The sequence below is a fragment of the Watersipora subatra genome, chromosome 8 (genome assembly GCF_963576615.1).
Source record: "Watersipora subatra chromosome 8, tzWatSuba1.1, whole genome shotgun sequence".
Classification (NCBI taxonomy): domain Eukaryota; kingdom Metazoa; phylum Bryozoa; class Gymnolaemata; order Cheilostomatida; family Watersiporidae; genus Watersipora; species Watersipora subatra.
Window position 1 is genome coordinate 64,661,326 of NC_088715.1, and position 14,039 is coordinate 64,675,364.

The window sequence follows — 14,039 nt, forward strand, 5'->3', positions numbered from 1 at the left end:
TTGTTGCTTGTGTTGGTTTTGTTGTTGTTAGGATAGAACTTTATATATTTTGTATTACTTACGTAACCTTCAAACCTATTGTTTTCCATTAGAATATGACCTTGGTATTACTACTATGGTTTTGCAAAAAAGGTGCTGACATGAAAAAAAAAAAAAAAGAAAAAAAAAAGGACATTTGTTGAGTCCAATTGCGTACATGGTGCAGCGGAAATATAAAATATATTAGAATTTATATTTGGTGGGAGTGTAAGAGAACCCTACTAACATTTCCTGTCTCTACTAACTCACCAATTTTATTGTCTTGTGTTAAGTAAAACATCGCTGTATCCGGGTCTAAGGCGCCACAAGGGTTGTTTCGACGTGTATTGACGTGTCTCGACACGCCTTCACTTCCTGCAATTATCTTCCATCCACGCTCGGCATTATGACTTTTGAAGTTCAACTAGTAACACGCAACTGATGATTTAATTGACAATTTTTCTGTTCAGAACATTTTTGCATTTATCGCTAATTTGTTTCGTTTGACTTCTTGATTTAGCTGTGTGAGTGTTTTTCAAAGACGGCAAAAGGTTTGTGTCGATAATTTTCTATTTCTATAATATCGTTATTTTTTATATTGCTGTGGAAGAACTTTTAAATATGTTAATCATTTGTAGATTTCACGGTTTCGGTGTTGACTGAATAAAACATCAACGAGTCATCTCCAAATCAGTGAATCAATTCCAGCTTAATACACTTGCCAGCTACGAACCTAGCGTAAACCGCTATAAATACTAAAAATATTTTCTGTTATTTTCAGTATTTTACAAAGCAGATTTAAAACAGCTATACCCATCTGTTGAAGCACTTTTTAAATGGTATATATAACTAGTACCCTGGAAGCTCAGTGTGCCGTGGGAGGTCATCAGATTTAATAAGTACGTGCAGAATTATTACAGAATGCATCAATATTTAGCTCAAATACATAAAAAACTACCAATGAAATAGTGTCCTGTATCCATGCATATGGTATCTAAGCAGTGAAGTGACTTAGGATGCCATGTGACATGTGGCTTAGCCAAACCAAACCAAAACAATCTCTGAATTAAACTAAACCTAAGTCGGTTTGGCAATCGTGTGACCACAGCTTAAGACTGATCACTATTATTGTAATTCAAAGACAGGCCGATGATTAGCTCCGATGTAAGAGTACTGAGATGTTAAGCCAAATTTCATGAGTTCAATTTCCATATGCTGCGATCTTTTTTTCTTATTTTGAGCCATGCTTTGGACAAACAGACAGACACAAATCCTATTCTAGTACATATTGGTTCTCTAATTTCTGCTAATTTCTTCCAGAAGTTTCTAACTTCACAGGTTTACTTCGAAGTCTACAATATTTGAGCTCAGACTTTCAATTTTCTTCCTTGAGCTTCTTATGACACATTCTCTGATTCTCAACCCTGTTCATCATGTGTGTCTCAGGTCACATTTCTCTGACTCATTGCCGCTGTTCATCATGTGTGTCTCAGATCACATTTTCTGACTCTCTGCCACTGTTCATCATGTGTCTCTCAGGGCACATTCTCTGACTCACTGTCGTGTGCATCATGCTTCTCTCAGGTCACAGTGTATTGTCTAAATCTATTATGTTTTGTTCTCCATCTAACCTCACATTTCTAGGCACTAATAATTTTCTAATATTTATAACTGTAGTATGTTCAAAAGCCTAAGCAGGCTGGGAAAAGGCTGAGTGTCAGATCAGTAAACTTATGCAAGATTTAGTAACTTGAGGTGGTCCACAACAGAATATGCAATATCATCAAAAACTCATGCATCAAGTCGAATACCAATTAAATAATCATCCGCAATCAACCTGCTCCAGGTTAAAGGGTACATGCCATGCTGAAAGTAGTTTGCAATAGTTTTCATAGGTAGATAAGACATGCATTTCTTATCATTTAGCTATATTATATAAACAAGTTTCTGGCTCAATTTCTGGCTATGATTTTAAACAGAACATGCCAAATATTCTTCTCATCATTACTAATAGTTGTGTTAAACAAATTTTACTAATACCACAGCTATTTTTTATCAATACCTACAGCTAAGTTGATGACATACCACAATTTGTGTCATAAACAGAAGAGTCTGCAAATTGATTGGGGTTAAAATTTGTTTTAAGAAATCTGTCTGAACAATGCATCTCACATTGTCTACTAGTCTAAACTGTCTTCAAATCATATCTAATTAATGTAAGTGCAAAGTTTCTCTTACAAAAACATTTAATGAATTTTCATGGAATTCCAAAATACATATTTTACACATGTGATGTACATTTACCTAAACTAGTGTTCTGGTACATGTAGCATATTGAGATCAATGCTATATGTTGTGGAATATTAAGACAAACATTACACTTGTGTGATATGACATGTACATGTAAGATAACATGTGTGACATACAGAGACAACTGTCACACTCTTACGATATAACAATACATTTAAACTGACATCTTTGACATACCGAGACAAGTTAATCCATCTCCTTCGTATCCTTCATTACACCTGCATGTGTAGGAGCCGCTAGAGTTAGTGCACTCAGCATTGACACCGCACTCTGACTGACCGACAATGCAGGTTACTAAAGCTGTGAAAAATCAGGACAAACAATGATGACTCACATACAAGTAAATACAAAGACTTACATACAAGTAAATACAAAGACTTACATACAAGTAAATACAAAGACTTACATACAAGTAAATACAAAGACTTACATAGATGTAAATACAAAGACTTACATACAGGTAAATACAAAGACTTGCATACAAGTAAATACAAGGTTTGCATACATGTAAATACAAAACTTACATACAGGTAAATACAAAGGCTTGCATACATGTAAATACAAAGACTTACATGCAAGTAAATACAAAAAATTGCATACAGGTAAGTACAAAGACTTACATACAAGTAAATAAAAAGGCTTGCATCCATGTGCATACAAAGACCTACATTAACTTTTACATTATACATTTTGTTACACAATTTGGTCTTTGTTAAGCACAAGAGAAACTCCTTATTGGATTCTGGTCATGGTTGTCTTTCAAAGTTTCAATAATATAAACTTAAACTTTTTTACATGTACAACAAAAAACTAACCTATCCAGCGAATGCTCCAGCTATTATAATTTACAGAACTATCAGTTGTGAAGGTTAAATGAACTTCATTTCCTTGAATTTCATGCGTTCCAGTGCTGCGGAGCTCATACCTTTGGCCTGTAGAATCTGCGTACTAAAACAGGTTATGTATGCGCGTATATATATATATATATATATATATATATCGAAAATTGTTTAAATTAGAACTAAAATCACAGTAGATCTCTTGCAGCCATAAGACTGAAGGAGATCTACAGTCTGATGAATGTGTAAACAAGAAACTGACAGTAGCTGACAAAATAAGTACACTATCTAATTTTCTAATAATTTATATATATGTACAGTATATACACTAGCTGAATGCCCTACATTGCACAGCTAATAAAAAAATAGCTTATAACCATTACGTTCCCTGTACACCTCATTACCTACAACTGTTTATAAGCTGTTTTTATTACCCACGCAATGATGGGCATTCACCTAGTAAGACTAGCTGTTAATCATTACATGTGATGCAATGTCAATAAGCGTATTTTAATCAATTTAATGATTATCTTCACTATTATTGACTGCCATGCCAAGCTGAATGGTGTAGTCTAATGAATGAGCTCGATGCCCCCTAGATCTAGAGGTTCCAAGATCAAATCTTCTGCAAAGTGGATTTTTCGTTACTAAAACTTTACTGTTATAATTGGTAAGACACTAAGATTTATACATATACACATTATATACATACAATTATCCATTTATAACATATATTTATATACATATGTATATATCTTTTTGTTTAGTACTAAAATATGTATGTCAATACATATGTATATACATAAAATCAGCAACACAGGCAGTAACAAGATAAAACACTATTACTAATAGTTTCATGCTTGGTAATAACTTTGAATAAAGTGTTTGTGCCAGTTTTGGTTACTTTATAGACAGCTGAAACTATTAAAACTACTATAACTCTGTAGCTGGATGATTTTGGTTGTTAAAGGATTCATAGAACCATCAGGTTTTAAAGTTTGAGATTAGGAATTTGCTAAAGTGTCTACAGGCGCTGATCAGTTCATCACGTTTGTTCAATGATGCTATGTGTGACCTGTATATACATGTAATTTAGAAATTGAACAGACCTAATGAACTCATCAGCGCCTGTAGACACTGCAGCAAACTCCTACTCTCAAATTTTAAAACCTGATGGTTCTATGAATCCTTTAACAACCAAAATCATCCAGCTAGAGAGTTTTAGTAGTTGTAATAGTTTCAGCTGTCTATAAAGTAACCAAAACTGGTGCAAACACTTTATTCGAAGATCTTACCAAGCATGAAACTATTAGTAATCAAGGGTTTTATCTAAAGTTATAGTCTGTTTTACTGTTTTTAACTTGCTCTGATTTTATCATTGAGCACTCTGCTCGATTTTATGCTGTTATTCATATATGCATATATATATGTATATACATATCGTACAACCTCTAATTGAACGCCATGGCGCTCTATTTTTCAGCCCTTCTTCAGTAGTGGCGGTCAATTGGAGGTGCCGTTCAAATAGAGGCAGGCGTTGTATTTTTCAAATAACTTGTCAGAATTTTGAGAAGATAAATTTAGACCTTTTACGGACAAAACAAATGTCGCGTATATTTTGCCTTCTTTTTATATTAAACCTTTTTGTATATAATAAATCTGCTAGCTGACTTGCAACTTGTCAAAGTCTCCTAATAAATATGCATTAAGAAACCAAGAAATATCTCTACCGGCTGAAATCTATTGCTTGCAATTAACTTGTGATGATAATATAGCCTGTGTCCTGCTTTGCAATTTGTTGAAGCTTTAAGTTTTTATCTAATTCTAAATTTGAACACACAATTTATTTTATATCTGTATTACCAATGTTCAAAAAAACTCATTGCACTCATTGATATGTTTGCTACAGTTTGCAGCCAAAACCAGCTTTTTATGTGCAATATAAGAGGAGTTACGAGCGTCAATTAATAGTAAGATCAAATTACTGCAAAGATGCCATCAAATAATAGGCTATAAATCTGTAAATTTATAGTTATAAATAGATAATCATTTAAATGCTACACATATAAATTTATAAACAAATGAAATAAATTAACCATACTTATATTACATGCAGAAACAAAATTTAACGTTTTAAAATAAAAATATTTGCATTGTTCGCTAAGATACATGTAGTTGTGTACTGATTGCTGCTTTCAATGAAACAAAGATCTTCTAGTTGTCCAATACCTTCCACAATGTCTTCTGACCTCAACATTCTTTCTGCACTGCATAACTAGTCAATAATAGCTTCTGAAGAATTTTTTGGCAGAGAAAAAGTATTAAGCATGGCATTTAGCACAAATGCCACGCATGAAGGTTTTGCTTGCTCAGCGTAATTTTGGCCAATTTTAAATATAAAGCGTTTTTATATACAAGTATTTCGAAGTATCAAAACCGCGTTAAACAAAAAACTACTATTAATCTGGAACAGTTATTCATTATTTCTATGGTGTTGCTTTCAAAGCTTTAGCAAAAAACAAGTGAAAAGCTATGGAGTTGGACAACACAAGAATTATTTGTTATTGATGTAAACGGTTCATTATTAATAAAATTTTGTGGACACTTCTCTACCGATCACCAGATATTATGGGATCATGAAGATCAAAGATTTTTAAAGTGGCGTTCAAATAGAGGTGGCTCTCAAATAGAGGTGGCGCTCAAATAGAGGTGGCGCTCAAATAGAGGTGGCGCTCAAATAGAGGTAGAGCTCAAATAGAGGGTGGCATTCAATTAGAGGTTTTTCATCACAATTAAACCAGTTGTACGTAGGCATATATATTTGTACAAGGTCATAATCCTAAAAAAACATGGTTTGCTCGCATGACTAATGCACTTAATGTCTTTCTTCATCAATATTTTTCTCAGAAAGATTTTGAAAACTACTAAACTGAATAGCCACATACAGCTCAGTAACATGCTGTTGTTCTACTTAGATACAGGCAATGTCTTCTGTAAAACTAACAAACTCTTTATAACCTAGTTCACACTATATTGACGTATGTCGGCATTATCATTTCGGCGTTCATCGTCGGCTATGTGCTCCAGGGACCGATAGCATCGACGAAGCATTGTGGATACGCCGGAAAAGTTTGCAGCTGTTAAACTTTCTCAAAATTTCGCTGAGCATCGACGACAGCCTGTACAAGGTGAATAATTTTGGCGATAGTAATTTGTAGTTGTGGTTTGCATGATTAATTTATTTTCGGTTATGATAATTTCTATGGGACTAGTATTTGATTCGATAACGGGAAAAAAGAGGTTTCTCCGTGAAAAATTAAAAAGAAAAATGACAACAGAACTTTACGGAGTACTTTCTAATGCAAACGCAGATGGGTTTGTAATAGTGTGAACATTGTTATTATCAATGATCACCGAAGTATTGTGGCATCAATGCAAAGATACGGTGATACAGTGTGGACCAGACATAAAGCACATGTCATCAACATCTTGAGCCTAACTTTGATTAAGCAGATCAGGAAAATTGCTAGCAAAGTTGCCTTCTGTAAAGTGCCCTTTTAGAAAAGCTGGTTTTGACTAACCAGGAGGTGATCACAACAAGACTCTAGGCTGAAGGCGTCTACGATGAGAATGATGCTTGCAGCCGACAGAGAAGAAATAGTCCATCCACAGTTTAGGCCGTTATTATACCGGTCCGGATAATTAATAGAAGTGACTGTTCCAGTAGCATTTGTATAAAAACCAGAATTGCATCTGATTCCATCTACAAAAATCAATTCCATAACTCTAACTCAATTGTGAATGTGTTAAAAACAACCTTGTACATGTCTCTCAAGATTTTATGACAGATAACATTATAGCAATTCAGTAAAGTCCCAAAGCTGCAGTTAGAGCTGATCACACAGTCAATTGAGTTCAAAATTACTACTTTCCATAGCAACTTCCTCTTTCAAAGAAAAAGGGTGTAAATGTTGGCTAGCATTATAACTGATTGTTCAGACTTCTGGCTACAAGTTGAGACAAGTGGTTTTTAAGTCAGCAAAAGACATGGTAAAGCAAAAGATATTTTCAGGGTCTGACTTTAATGGCACTTTAAGCCGTTTTTCCAATATATTTTTCATCAGCTGTGCCACCGAAGACAGCCATAGCAGGTGCCTGGACTTACATGAACATCTTGGAGTAGGGTACCATTTGCCACTGGCTTCACAGTATGAGGCATAGTATCCAGAGCTAACTTCGTACCCTGGCTGGCAGGTGTAAATTACCCTGTCTTGATATTTACTTCCTGTTTGCACAGTAGCTTGATGATTTGCATAAAAGACTACTGGAGGCTCACCACAAAGAACTTCTACAATGTCAATGTGATTGTTATAATTTTATATCTCACAATTATAATATTATGAGTTATACTTCCCTAAGCAAGCAAAACGCCTTATCTGACCATTTTTTCAAATTGCGCTTTTTTGTGCTTATATGTAAGTTAGGTTGAGATCTAATATGTCCAAAAATTTCATACTTCTGAGACCACCAGAAATAGCACTTTTCACTATGCACAAAAATCCAATCCATATTTACCACACATAAAGTGGCAATCAAAATGCCCTATCTGCAGATAAGGCGTTTTAATTGGCCTGAACATACACAAAGTTTGGCGTTATGAGCAGCATTGTCTAATCACATAGTATATAAACAAAGGGAAGCAAAACTGAAGCAGATATATTTGGTTGTTTCTAAGGCAGCTTTTACAAGCTAGCGCACGTCTAAGTTCTCAACCTTATTGCTATATTTTTTATTATAATATATTTATTATGACAAGACGATCTCGAAGTGACATACATTTAAGTCTAGATTCACAAATCTGACTTTGATATTTGATGAGAAACTTGTTATAATTACATGTCCATGGAAAGGTTTTGCTTTCTTCAAATACTGACATTATTGCACTCAATTGTTTGTTTTAAATTATTTTCAATAAAAGCGTTTGAACGTATTAAAACCACTATTTTACTTACTCCTTTCATTTCATAACGTCAGGTTTGAATGAGACTTAGATCTTTGATCATCTCTTAACTTTTGAGCTGAAGGATGGCTATTACAAGGTTTTAATCCCTGTGTTGGCTGGATGAATAATAGGAATTGCAACATTTATCCTTTTGTTGACTAATTGTGGATTAATATCAGATTGAAACTTGTAATCCTTTGATAATCAAGTCATAGCAAATGGCCTTGTGGCAAACTAACAATGAGAAACCAGTCCAATTAAGCAATCAAAGCGCCCTATCTGCCATGATAGGGCGTTATGATTGCCTAGTCCCAGCTTAGTAAATTCTCAATTTATGCAATCAAAATGCGCTAAGTGAAATAACTCCTTTGATTTAAAAATTTCACGAAAAAAAAATTCTGGTAAAGATCGTTGGATATCTCACCATAATAAATCAGAAAAAAAATAATTGAAATACTGCTAATACTGATGCCAAGCTCAACCAAAACGCGTGTGTGCTTGTGCTGAACAATTCACAAAGATCAAGATAGGGCATTTTGCTTGCTCAGGGCAGAATAGCAGAGGTCATATATCAAAATTTGCTGTTGACCCGTCAATATAGTGTGATGAGGTGTCACCTGAGTATAGGAAACAGCTATAGTGTAATGAGGTGTCACCTGAGTATAGGAAACAGCTATAGTGTAATGAGGTTCTCACCTGAGTATAGGAAACAGCTATAGTGTAATGAGGTGTCACCTGAGTCTGAGTATAAGAAACAGCTAGAGTGTAATGAGGCGTCACCTGAGTATAGGAAACAGCTATAGTGTTATGAGGTGTCACCTGTGTATATGAAACAGCTATAGTGTGATGAAGTTTCACCTGAGTATAGGAAACAGGTATAGTGTGATGAGGTGTCATCTGAGTATAGGAAACAGGTATTATACCTGTTAATAGTGTGATAATGTCACACAACCAGTTGTGCCACCACTGAATGCAGCGACTTTAATAAAATGGTAATGGCAAGATGTCCTCAAGTACAGACAGTTGCTCTAAACTGGCAACGAGTACTTCTGCATTTATGAATTTATACCCTACAATCGACTTGAACTTCGTGTTATAATGTATAGCTTTAATTATTTTTGCAAACTTCTATCCAAGGTATGTTGGCAGGTTCTTAAGTGTTTTAATTTTTAACAGCTGTTCTCTCTCTTTCTAGACCGTCAGCAATATATATAGAGAGAGTTTTTTTTATAAAATATCAATATAATTATAATATATATATAGTATCAAAATAAAAACACGTTAATTAGGCACAGCTATGCAAAGTTATTAATTATTCATAACTGTTCTTTACTTGCATATATGAACAGATGTTTTAGCATATAAATTACCCCTTAAAAGGTATGCAGCAAATCCACAGAAATAATTTTACAAAGAAGTCTTAGAAAAAAATTTCTATGGTGTTTTATGTTTTGTAAATGTAATTTCTTAGATTGTGCTGAAGCCATTGATGCATCAGCCAATTTTTATTCATTGCTCACGTTCAAATTCCGACACCAAGAAAGCTGACATCGTGCCATTGGTTAGTACTCATTACTTGCGATTTGTCGCGTTTGTAGATACAAAATGAGTTATTAAACCAGCAACATAAGAGGTCATATTTAAAAGGAAATCTCTTTCCGTTTTGCTTAAAAGTCTTTCTTTATGGTTATCATTAGTTTGCGGGGTATATTGTCACATGCCTGCTAGAGCTGATGTCACATGCCTGCTAGCGCTTATGTCACATGTCTGCTAACACTGATGCGGGCAATCGCTCTCCCTGAGTAGCAACAATTAACTACATATGTTGTTAGTCTACATACAGAGGAAGGCAGGGATAAATGCTGGATGCCTTTCCTGCCACAACCAGCGGGTTCTTTTCAAAATCATAGCCTCACCTGTTTTTTACTGGTTCGGCGCTTTGGACAATTAAATCGCCGTTATGATCATGTTTATTATTCTGCTTCAGTTGTTTTATTACAACTAGTACATTTGGCAGTCCAGTGCATCATGAGAGGTCATCATGAGTAACGAGTTAGTGCAAAATTATTCAGTAAAGTCATGATGTGGTCGAGTGGTTTGGTGGTTTCATTGCCGATCTGAAAAATGGAGTAGCTGAGTTAAATTCTCCCAAGAGACTTTCTTTCTTATCACTGTTAGCGTAGCCTCAAACAGCCAGACATGGTTGTTATTATATGTAAAGGACAGCTTTATATATTGGACAGTTTATCTAACCCTTCTATTTAACTTAGTTAATAAAAAGAAAGACAAATTAACCTTGTGACTTTAAATATGTCAACATTGATGCCTTAATGAAGCTAACAATGCTATGTCAGTGCGTGTGAGTAGTGCAATGAAGTGATTTGGCTGGAGTGCGCCTTCGCCGTTGCGATGCGTCCAGTCACAGGGCGGTGTGGTGTCAGCCGATAGTTTCACAGCCGTTTTACTTAGTGAGTCATGCGGAACGGTTTAGGTTTTTCTACGCTTTTCATCTAGATCAGATCAGTTGGTCGCACCGGTCTCTGTATTTTGGTTGTGTTAACATACCATAAATTAGACAACTATACTACTCTATTCTTAAGTACATGCAAGGTGTTTACCATTTAGTATATCATCCAATTTCTGATTTTGTTATTTTATTTTTAACCAACTTTAATTATTTGTGTATTAATATTTCTTAAAAATCTGTTGTCTTTATTAGTTAGAAACCACTACAGTGAGACAACTCATACAGTATTTATAAGTTAACATAAACCTAGCCGTACCAGACCAATAAAGGGCAAGAGGTAATTACTAATCTTTTTTTATAAACGTATTTCTTATCACAATCTTGCCGATTTTTACGAATTTCACTCATAACATTATGACTTTTATTTTAGCTTTCACGGTGCATACCAAGAACTGTCATGTGTAATAAAATAACCTATTCAACCTCCAAGAATTGTGTCTAGTCCTATATCGCACCCATAGACGCATACCCTTACTCATAACCTGGTACAGCTATATTATATGTATTATATGTATTAGCTGTATTATATTATTTAGTAATGAAGCTAGTTATCCTTCAAATGCATTCAAGATCCACTTTCCTAATAGTTTTAGTTTAAATAGCAAATATCTACTGTATATAGCAACTTTTGGATAAGTACAAGTGTAACCTAACTGTTGGCCATTGGCTAATTATAACCAATCATAGCCAAGTCAGAGAAACTCTGGCATATTATTGGTCAGTTGGACTGTTAAAAAGACTGTCACGGTACCAACCTCTTTTGTGACTCGTTTTATTTCTGATACCTAAAAGGGCAACTGCTGCTCCCTATCACATATGATTTTGATTTTATTAGGAGACATATAAATGCTATGTTAATTTTGTCAACTTCACGGTTAGAGGTTCAAACAAGACCATTTATTTCCTAACCGGTGCATGTGGGAGGAGTTGTCCAGGTTCTGTTTGCCTGACACGTGACGGAGCTGGTGGTTGAATTTATAACGTATCCTTCTAGACATTGATAGATGACTGTGTCCAGGTATTCTTCTCCTGTCTGGTATGTTGATAAAGTATCTGAGTTGTCAACAGTGGGTGGGGTACCACAGCTGACTTCTATAAAACAAACGTATAAAAGCCTGATTTGCACGACATCTGAAATCATTGAGTAACCATCTGCTAGATAAAATAAGGCTTAACTAGCAACTATAATAAAACTAATTTTATTGCAACTATTTAAAGAACAGCAATAAAACTTTAAAGGCTTTGACAGATTGAAATGCTAATCTGAGAATGTAATTATGTTTAACTCTTTCACAAACAAACTAATTACTTTACTTGGACATTATTACATATTTGGTTAAACTTCTCATTCTTGCAAAGGCGCATATAAATTTTCATAATTTTTGAACGACAAGGTTTACAAAAGATATTCTCATAGCAAATTAATCAACATAAAATTTTACATCAGCTGATATCATGAAAAATATCCTAAATGAGTTGCAGGTTGAGCTCGGGCACTTTATCATCCTTTGACTTTGGTGAGCATGTTCTGAGTCAGGTGAGTTATCAATATTATTACAGCTTACGGCTTTATTGTAGGTACATAAAATAATCACTCTCAGTGGTATTATTGTTCAATAAAATCACCCAAAGCTATAGAGCAAAATTAGTAAAACCTTTGTAGCCGCAATGTGTCTGTAATGACAGGTTATTACGCAGAAGAAATTGTGATAAAAAATAAATTTTTTGTAATGCAAAGCAATGTTCAGAATGGATTAAAAATATATTTTCTATTGGCTCGAAGCATGCAGAAAATTGTTTCTTTTCGTCGTCATATAGATATGATATGCCAATTAATTTACTACTCATTAATCAGAAATGTTTTGTACCTGGTCTACTAAGGCCACATCATGGGGCTCTTGACCATACACAAACGCTTTGTCAAACTGCACTACTCAGCTCGCAGTTGCAAAAGAGTTGATCGTTAAAGACCTCTAAAACTGTATAACCTCTTTAAACTAATACATGAGAGCAAGTGACACTCTGCCAATCTGACATAAATTTTCTAAGCTTTCCAATGCAAGAAATACTAGAAAAAGTGCAAGCCAATTACATGGCAAACATGAAAAGCATAAAAAACCATAAGTATAAATAATGCAGAAATATCATTAATCATTTAGCACAGTCAAGCGTGGATGTACAGTTTTTAGTGGCGAGCTTCTGCAGACTAATTGCTGCTGCCTGAGCTCAGAGTAGTACATGAATTGTCATAAAGGATAGGAAAAGTCTTTATCTACCATATAAAAATTCTATAAAATGGGCATATGTTTATTACAGTATATAAATATCATAATAATAATTATTATAATTAATAGTTTCTTACTCGTGCATACAGTTTGGTATTCAGCTGCAGCATGCCAATTTCCATCTGATTCACAAGTTATTGTAAATGGTGAACTCACTACTTCATCATAGCCTGGTGAGCAATTGCACGTAGCATTACTAGGATGCCGTGTGGAGTTGCTGCTGCAGCTAACTTCATTCGATAATGGAAAATCACCGCAATCCTTGCCTAATCACAATAAAATATTAATTAGAGTAAATACATTGTAAGCATTTCTAATGTTAAATGTTAGAAAGACTTCTGTGTCTGAAAATGAGCCAAGGGGTTAACCTAGTAGATGACTAACAAAAGTTAGAGTAGAATAGACACACATAATATGGCACACCTTGACAGGTTCTTCCGACTCCTTCATATCCTTCGTTGCACATACAGATCTGAGAGCCAGACGAGTTGACGCACTGCGCGTTCTCATCACAGTCATCACTATCAAGGGTGCAATTTTGCAATACAGTAGCTGCAGAAAAATGGAAATATTTGTTAGTGACCATTACTAATTTAGCATATTTGTCCAGAAAGAACCCTAGTGAATTGCTGGTTGTTGATGAAGAAATACTGTGGTGGAAACCCTGGACAGAGCCAGCCTTAAATTGAGCCGGCCCGACTAAAAGAGCCCGAATGAACCAGCCCGACTGAACCAACTTGGCTGACCCAGCTCGACTGAACTAGCTCGACTGAACCAGCCCGACTGAACCAACTTGGCTGACCCAGCCCGACTAAACCAGCCTGACTGAACCAGCCCGAATGAACCAGCCCGACTGAACCAACTCGACTGAACTAGCCCGACTGAACCAGCCCAACTGAACCAGCTTGGCTGAACCAGCTCAACTGAACTAGCCCGACTGAACCAGCCAACTGAACCAGCTTGGCTGAACTAGCTCAACTGAACCAGCTCGACTGAGATTTATATGACAAAAATCAGAAAAAGTTATTTTACAAACCTTCCCACGTGATGGTCCAACC

General features: G+C 35.2%; 1 protein-coding gene across 1 annotated transcript in view; it reads right to left on the bottom strand.

Moving 5' to 3' along the window:
• LOC137402851 (sushi, von Willebrand factor type A, EGF and pentraxin domain-containing protein 1-like) overlaps positions 1-13,567 on the bottom strand; it is a 36,940-nt gene extending 23,373 nt beyond the window's left edge. Inside the window, exons 1-4 of the mRNA XM_068089360.1 lie at positions 13,405-13,567; positions 11,606-11,788; positions 7,333-7,515; positions 2,506-2,628 (exon numbers count right to left, since the gene is read on the bottom strand). Of these exons, the coding sequence (XP_067945461.1) occupies positions 2,506-2,628; positions 7,333-7,515; positions 11,606-11,788; positions 13,405-13,567 (652 nt within the window). The remainder of the gene's footprint in view (positions 1-2,505; positions 2,629-7,332; positions 7,516-11,605; positions 11,789-13,404) is intronic.
• Between the last annotated feature and the right edge of the window lie 472 nt (positions 13,568-14,039).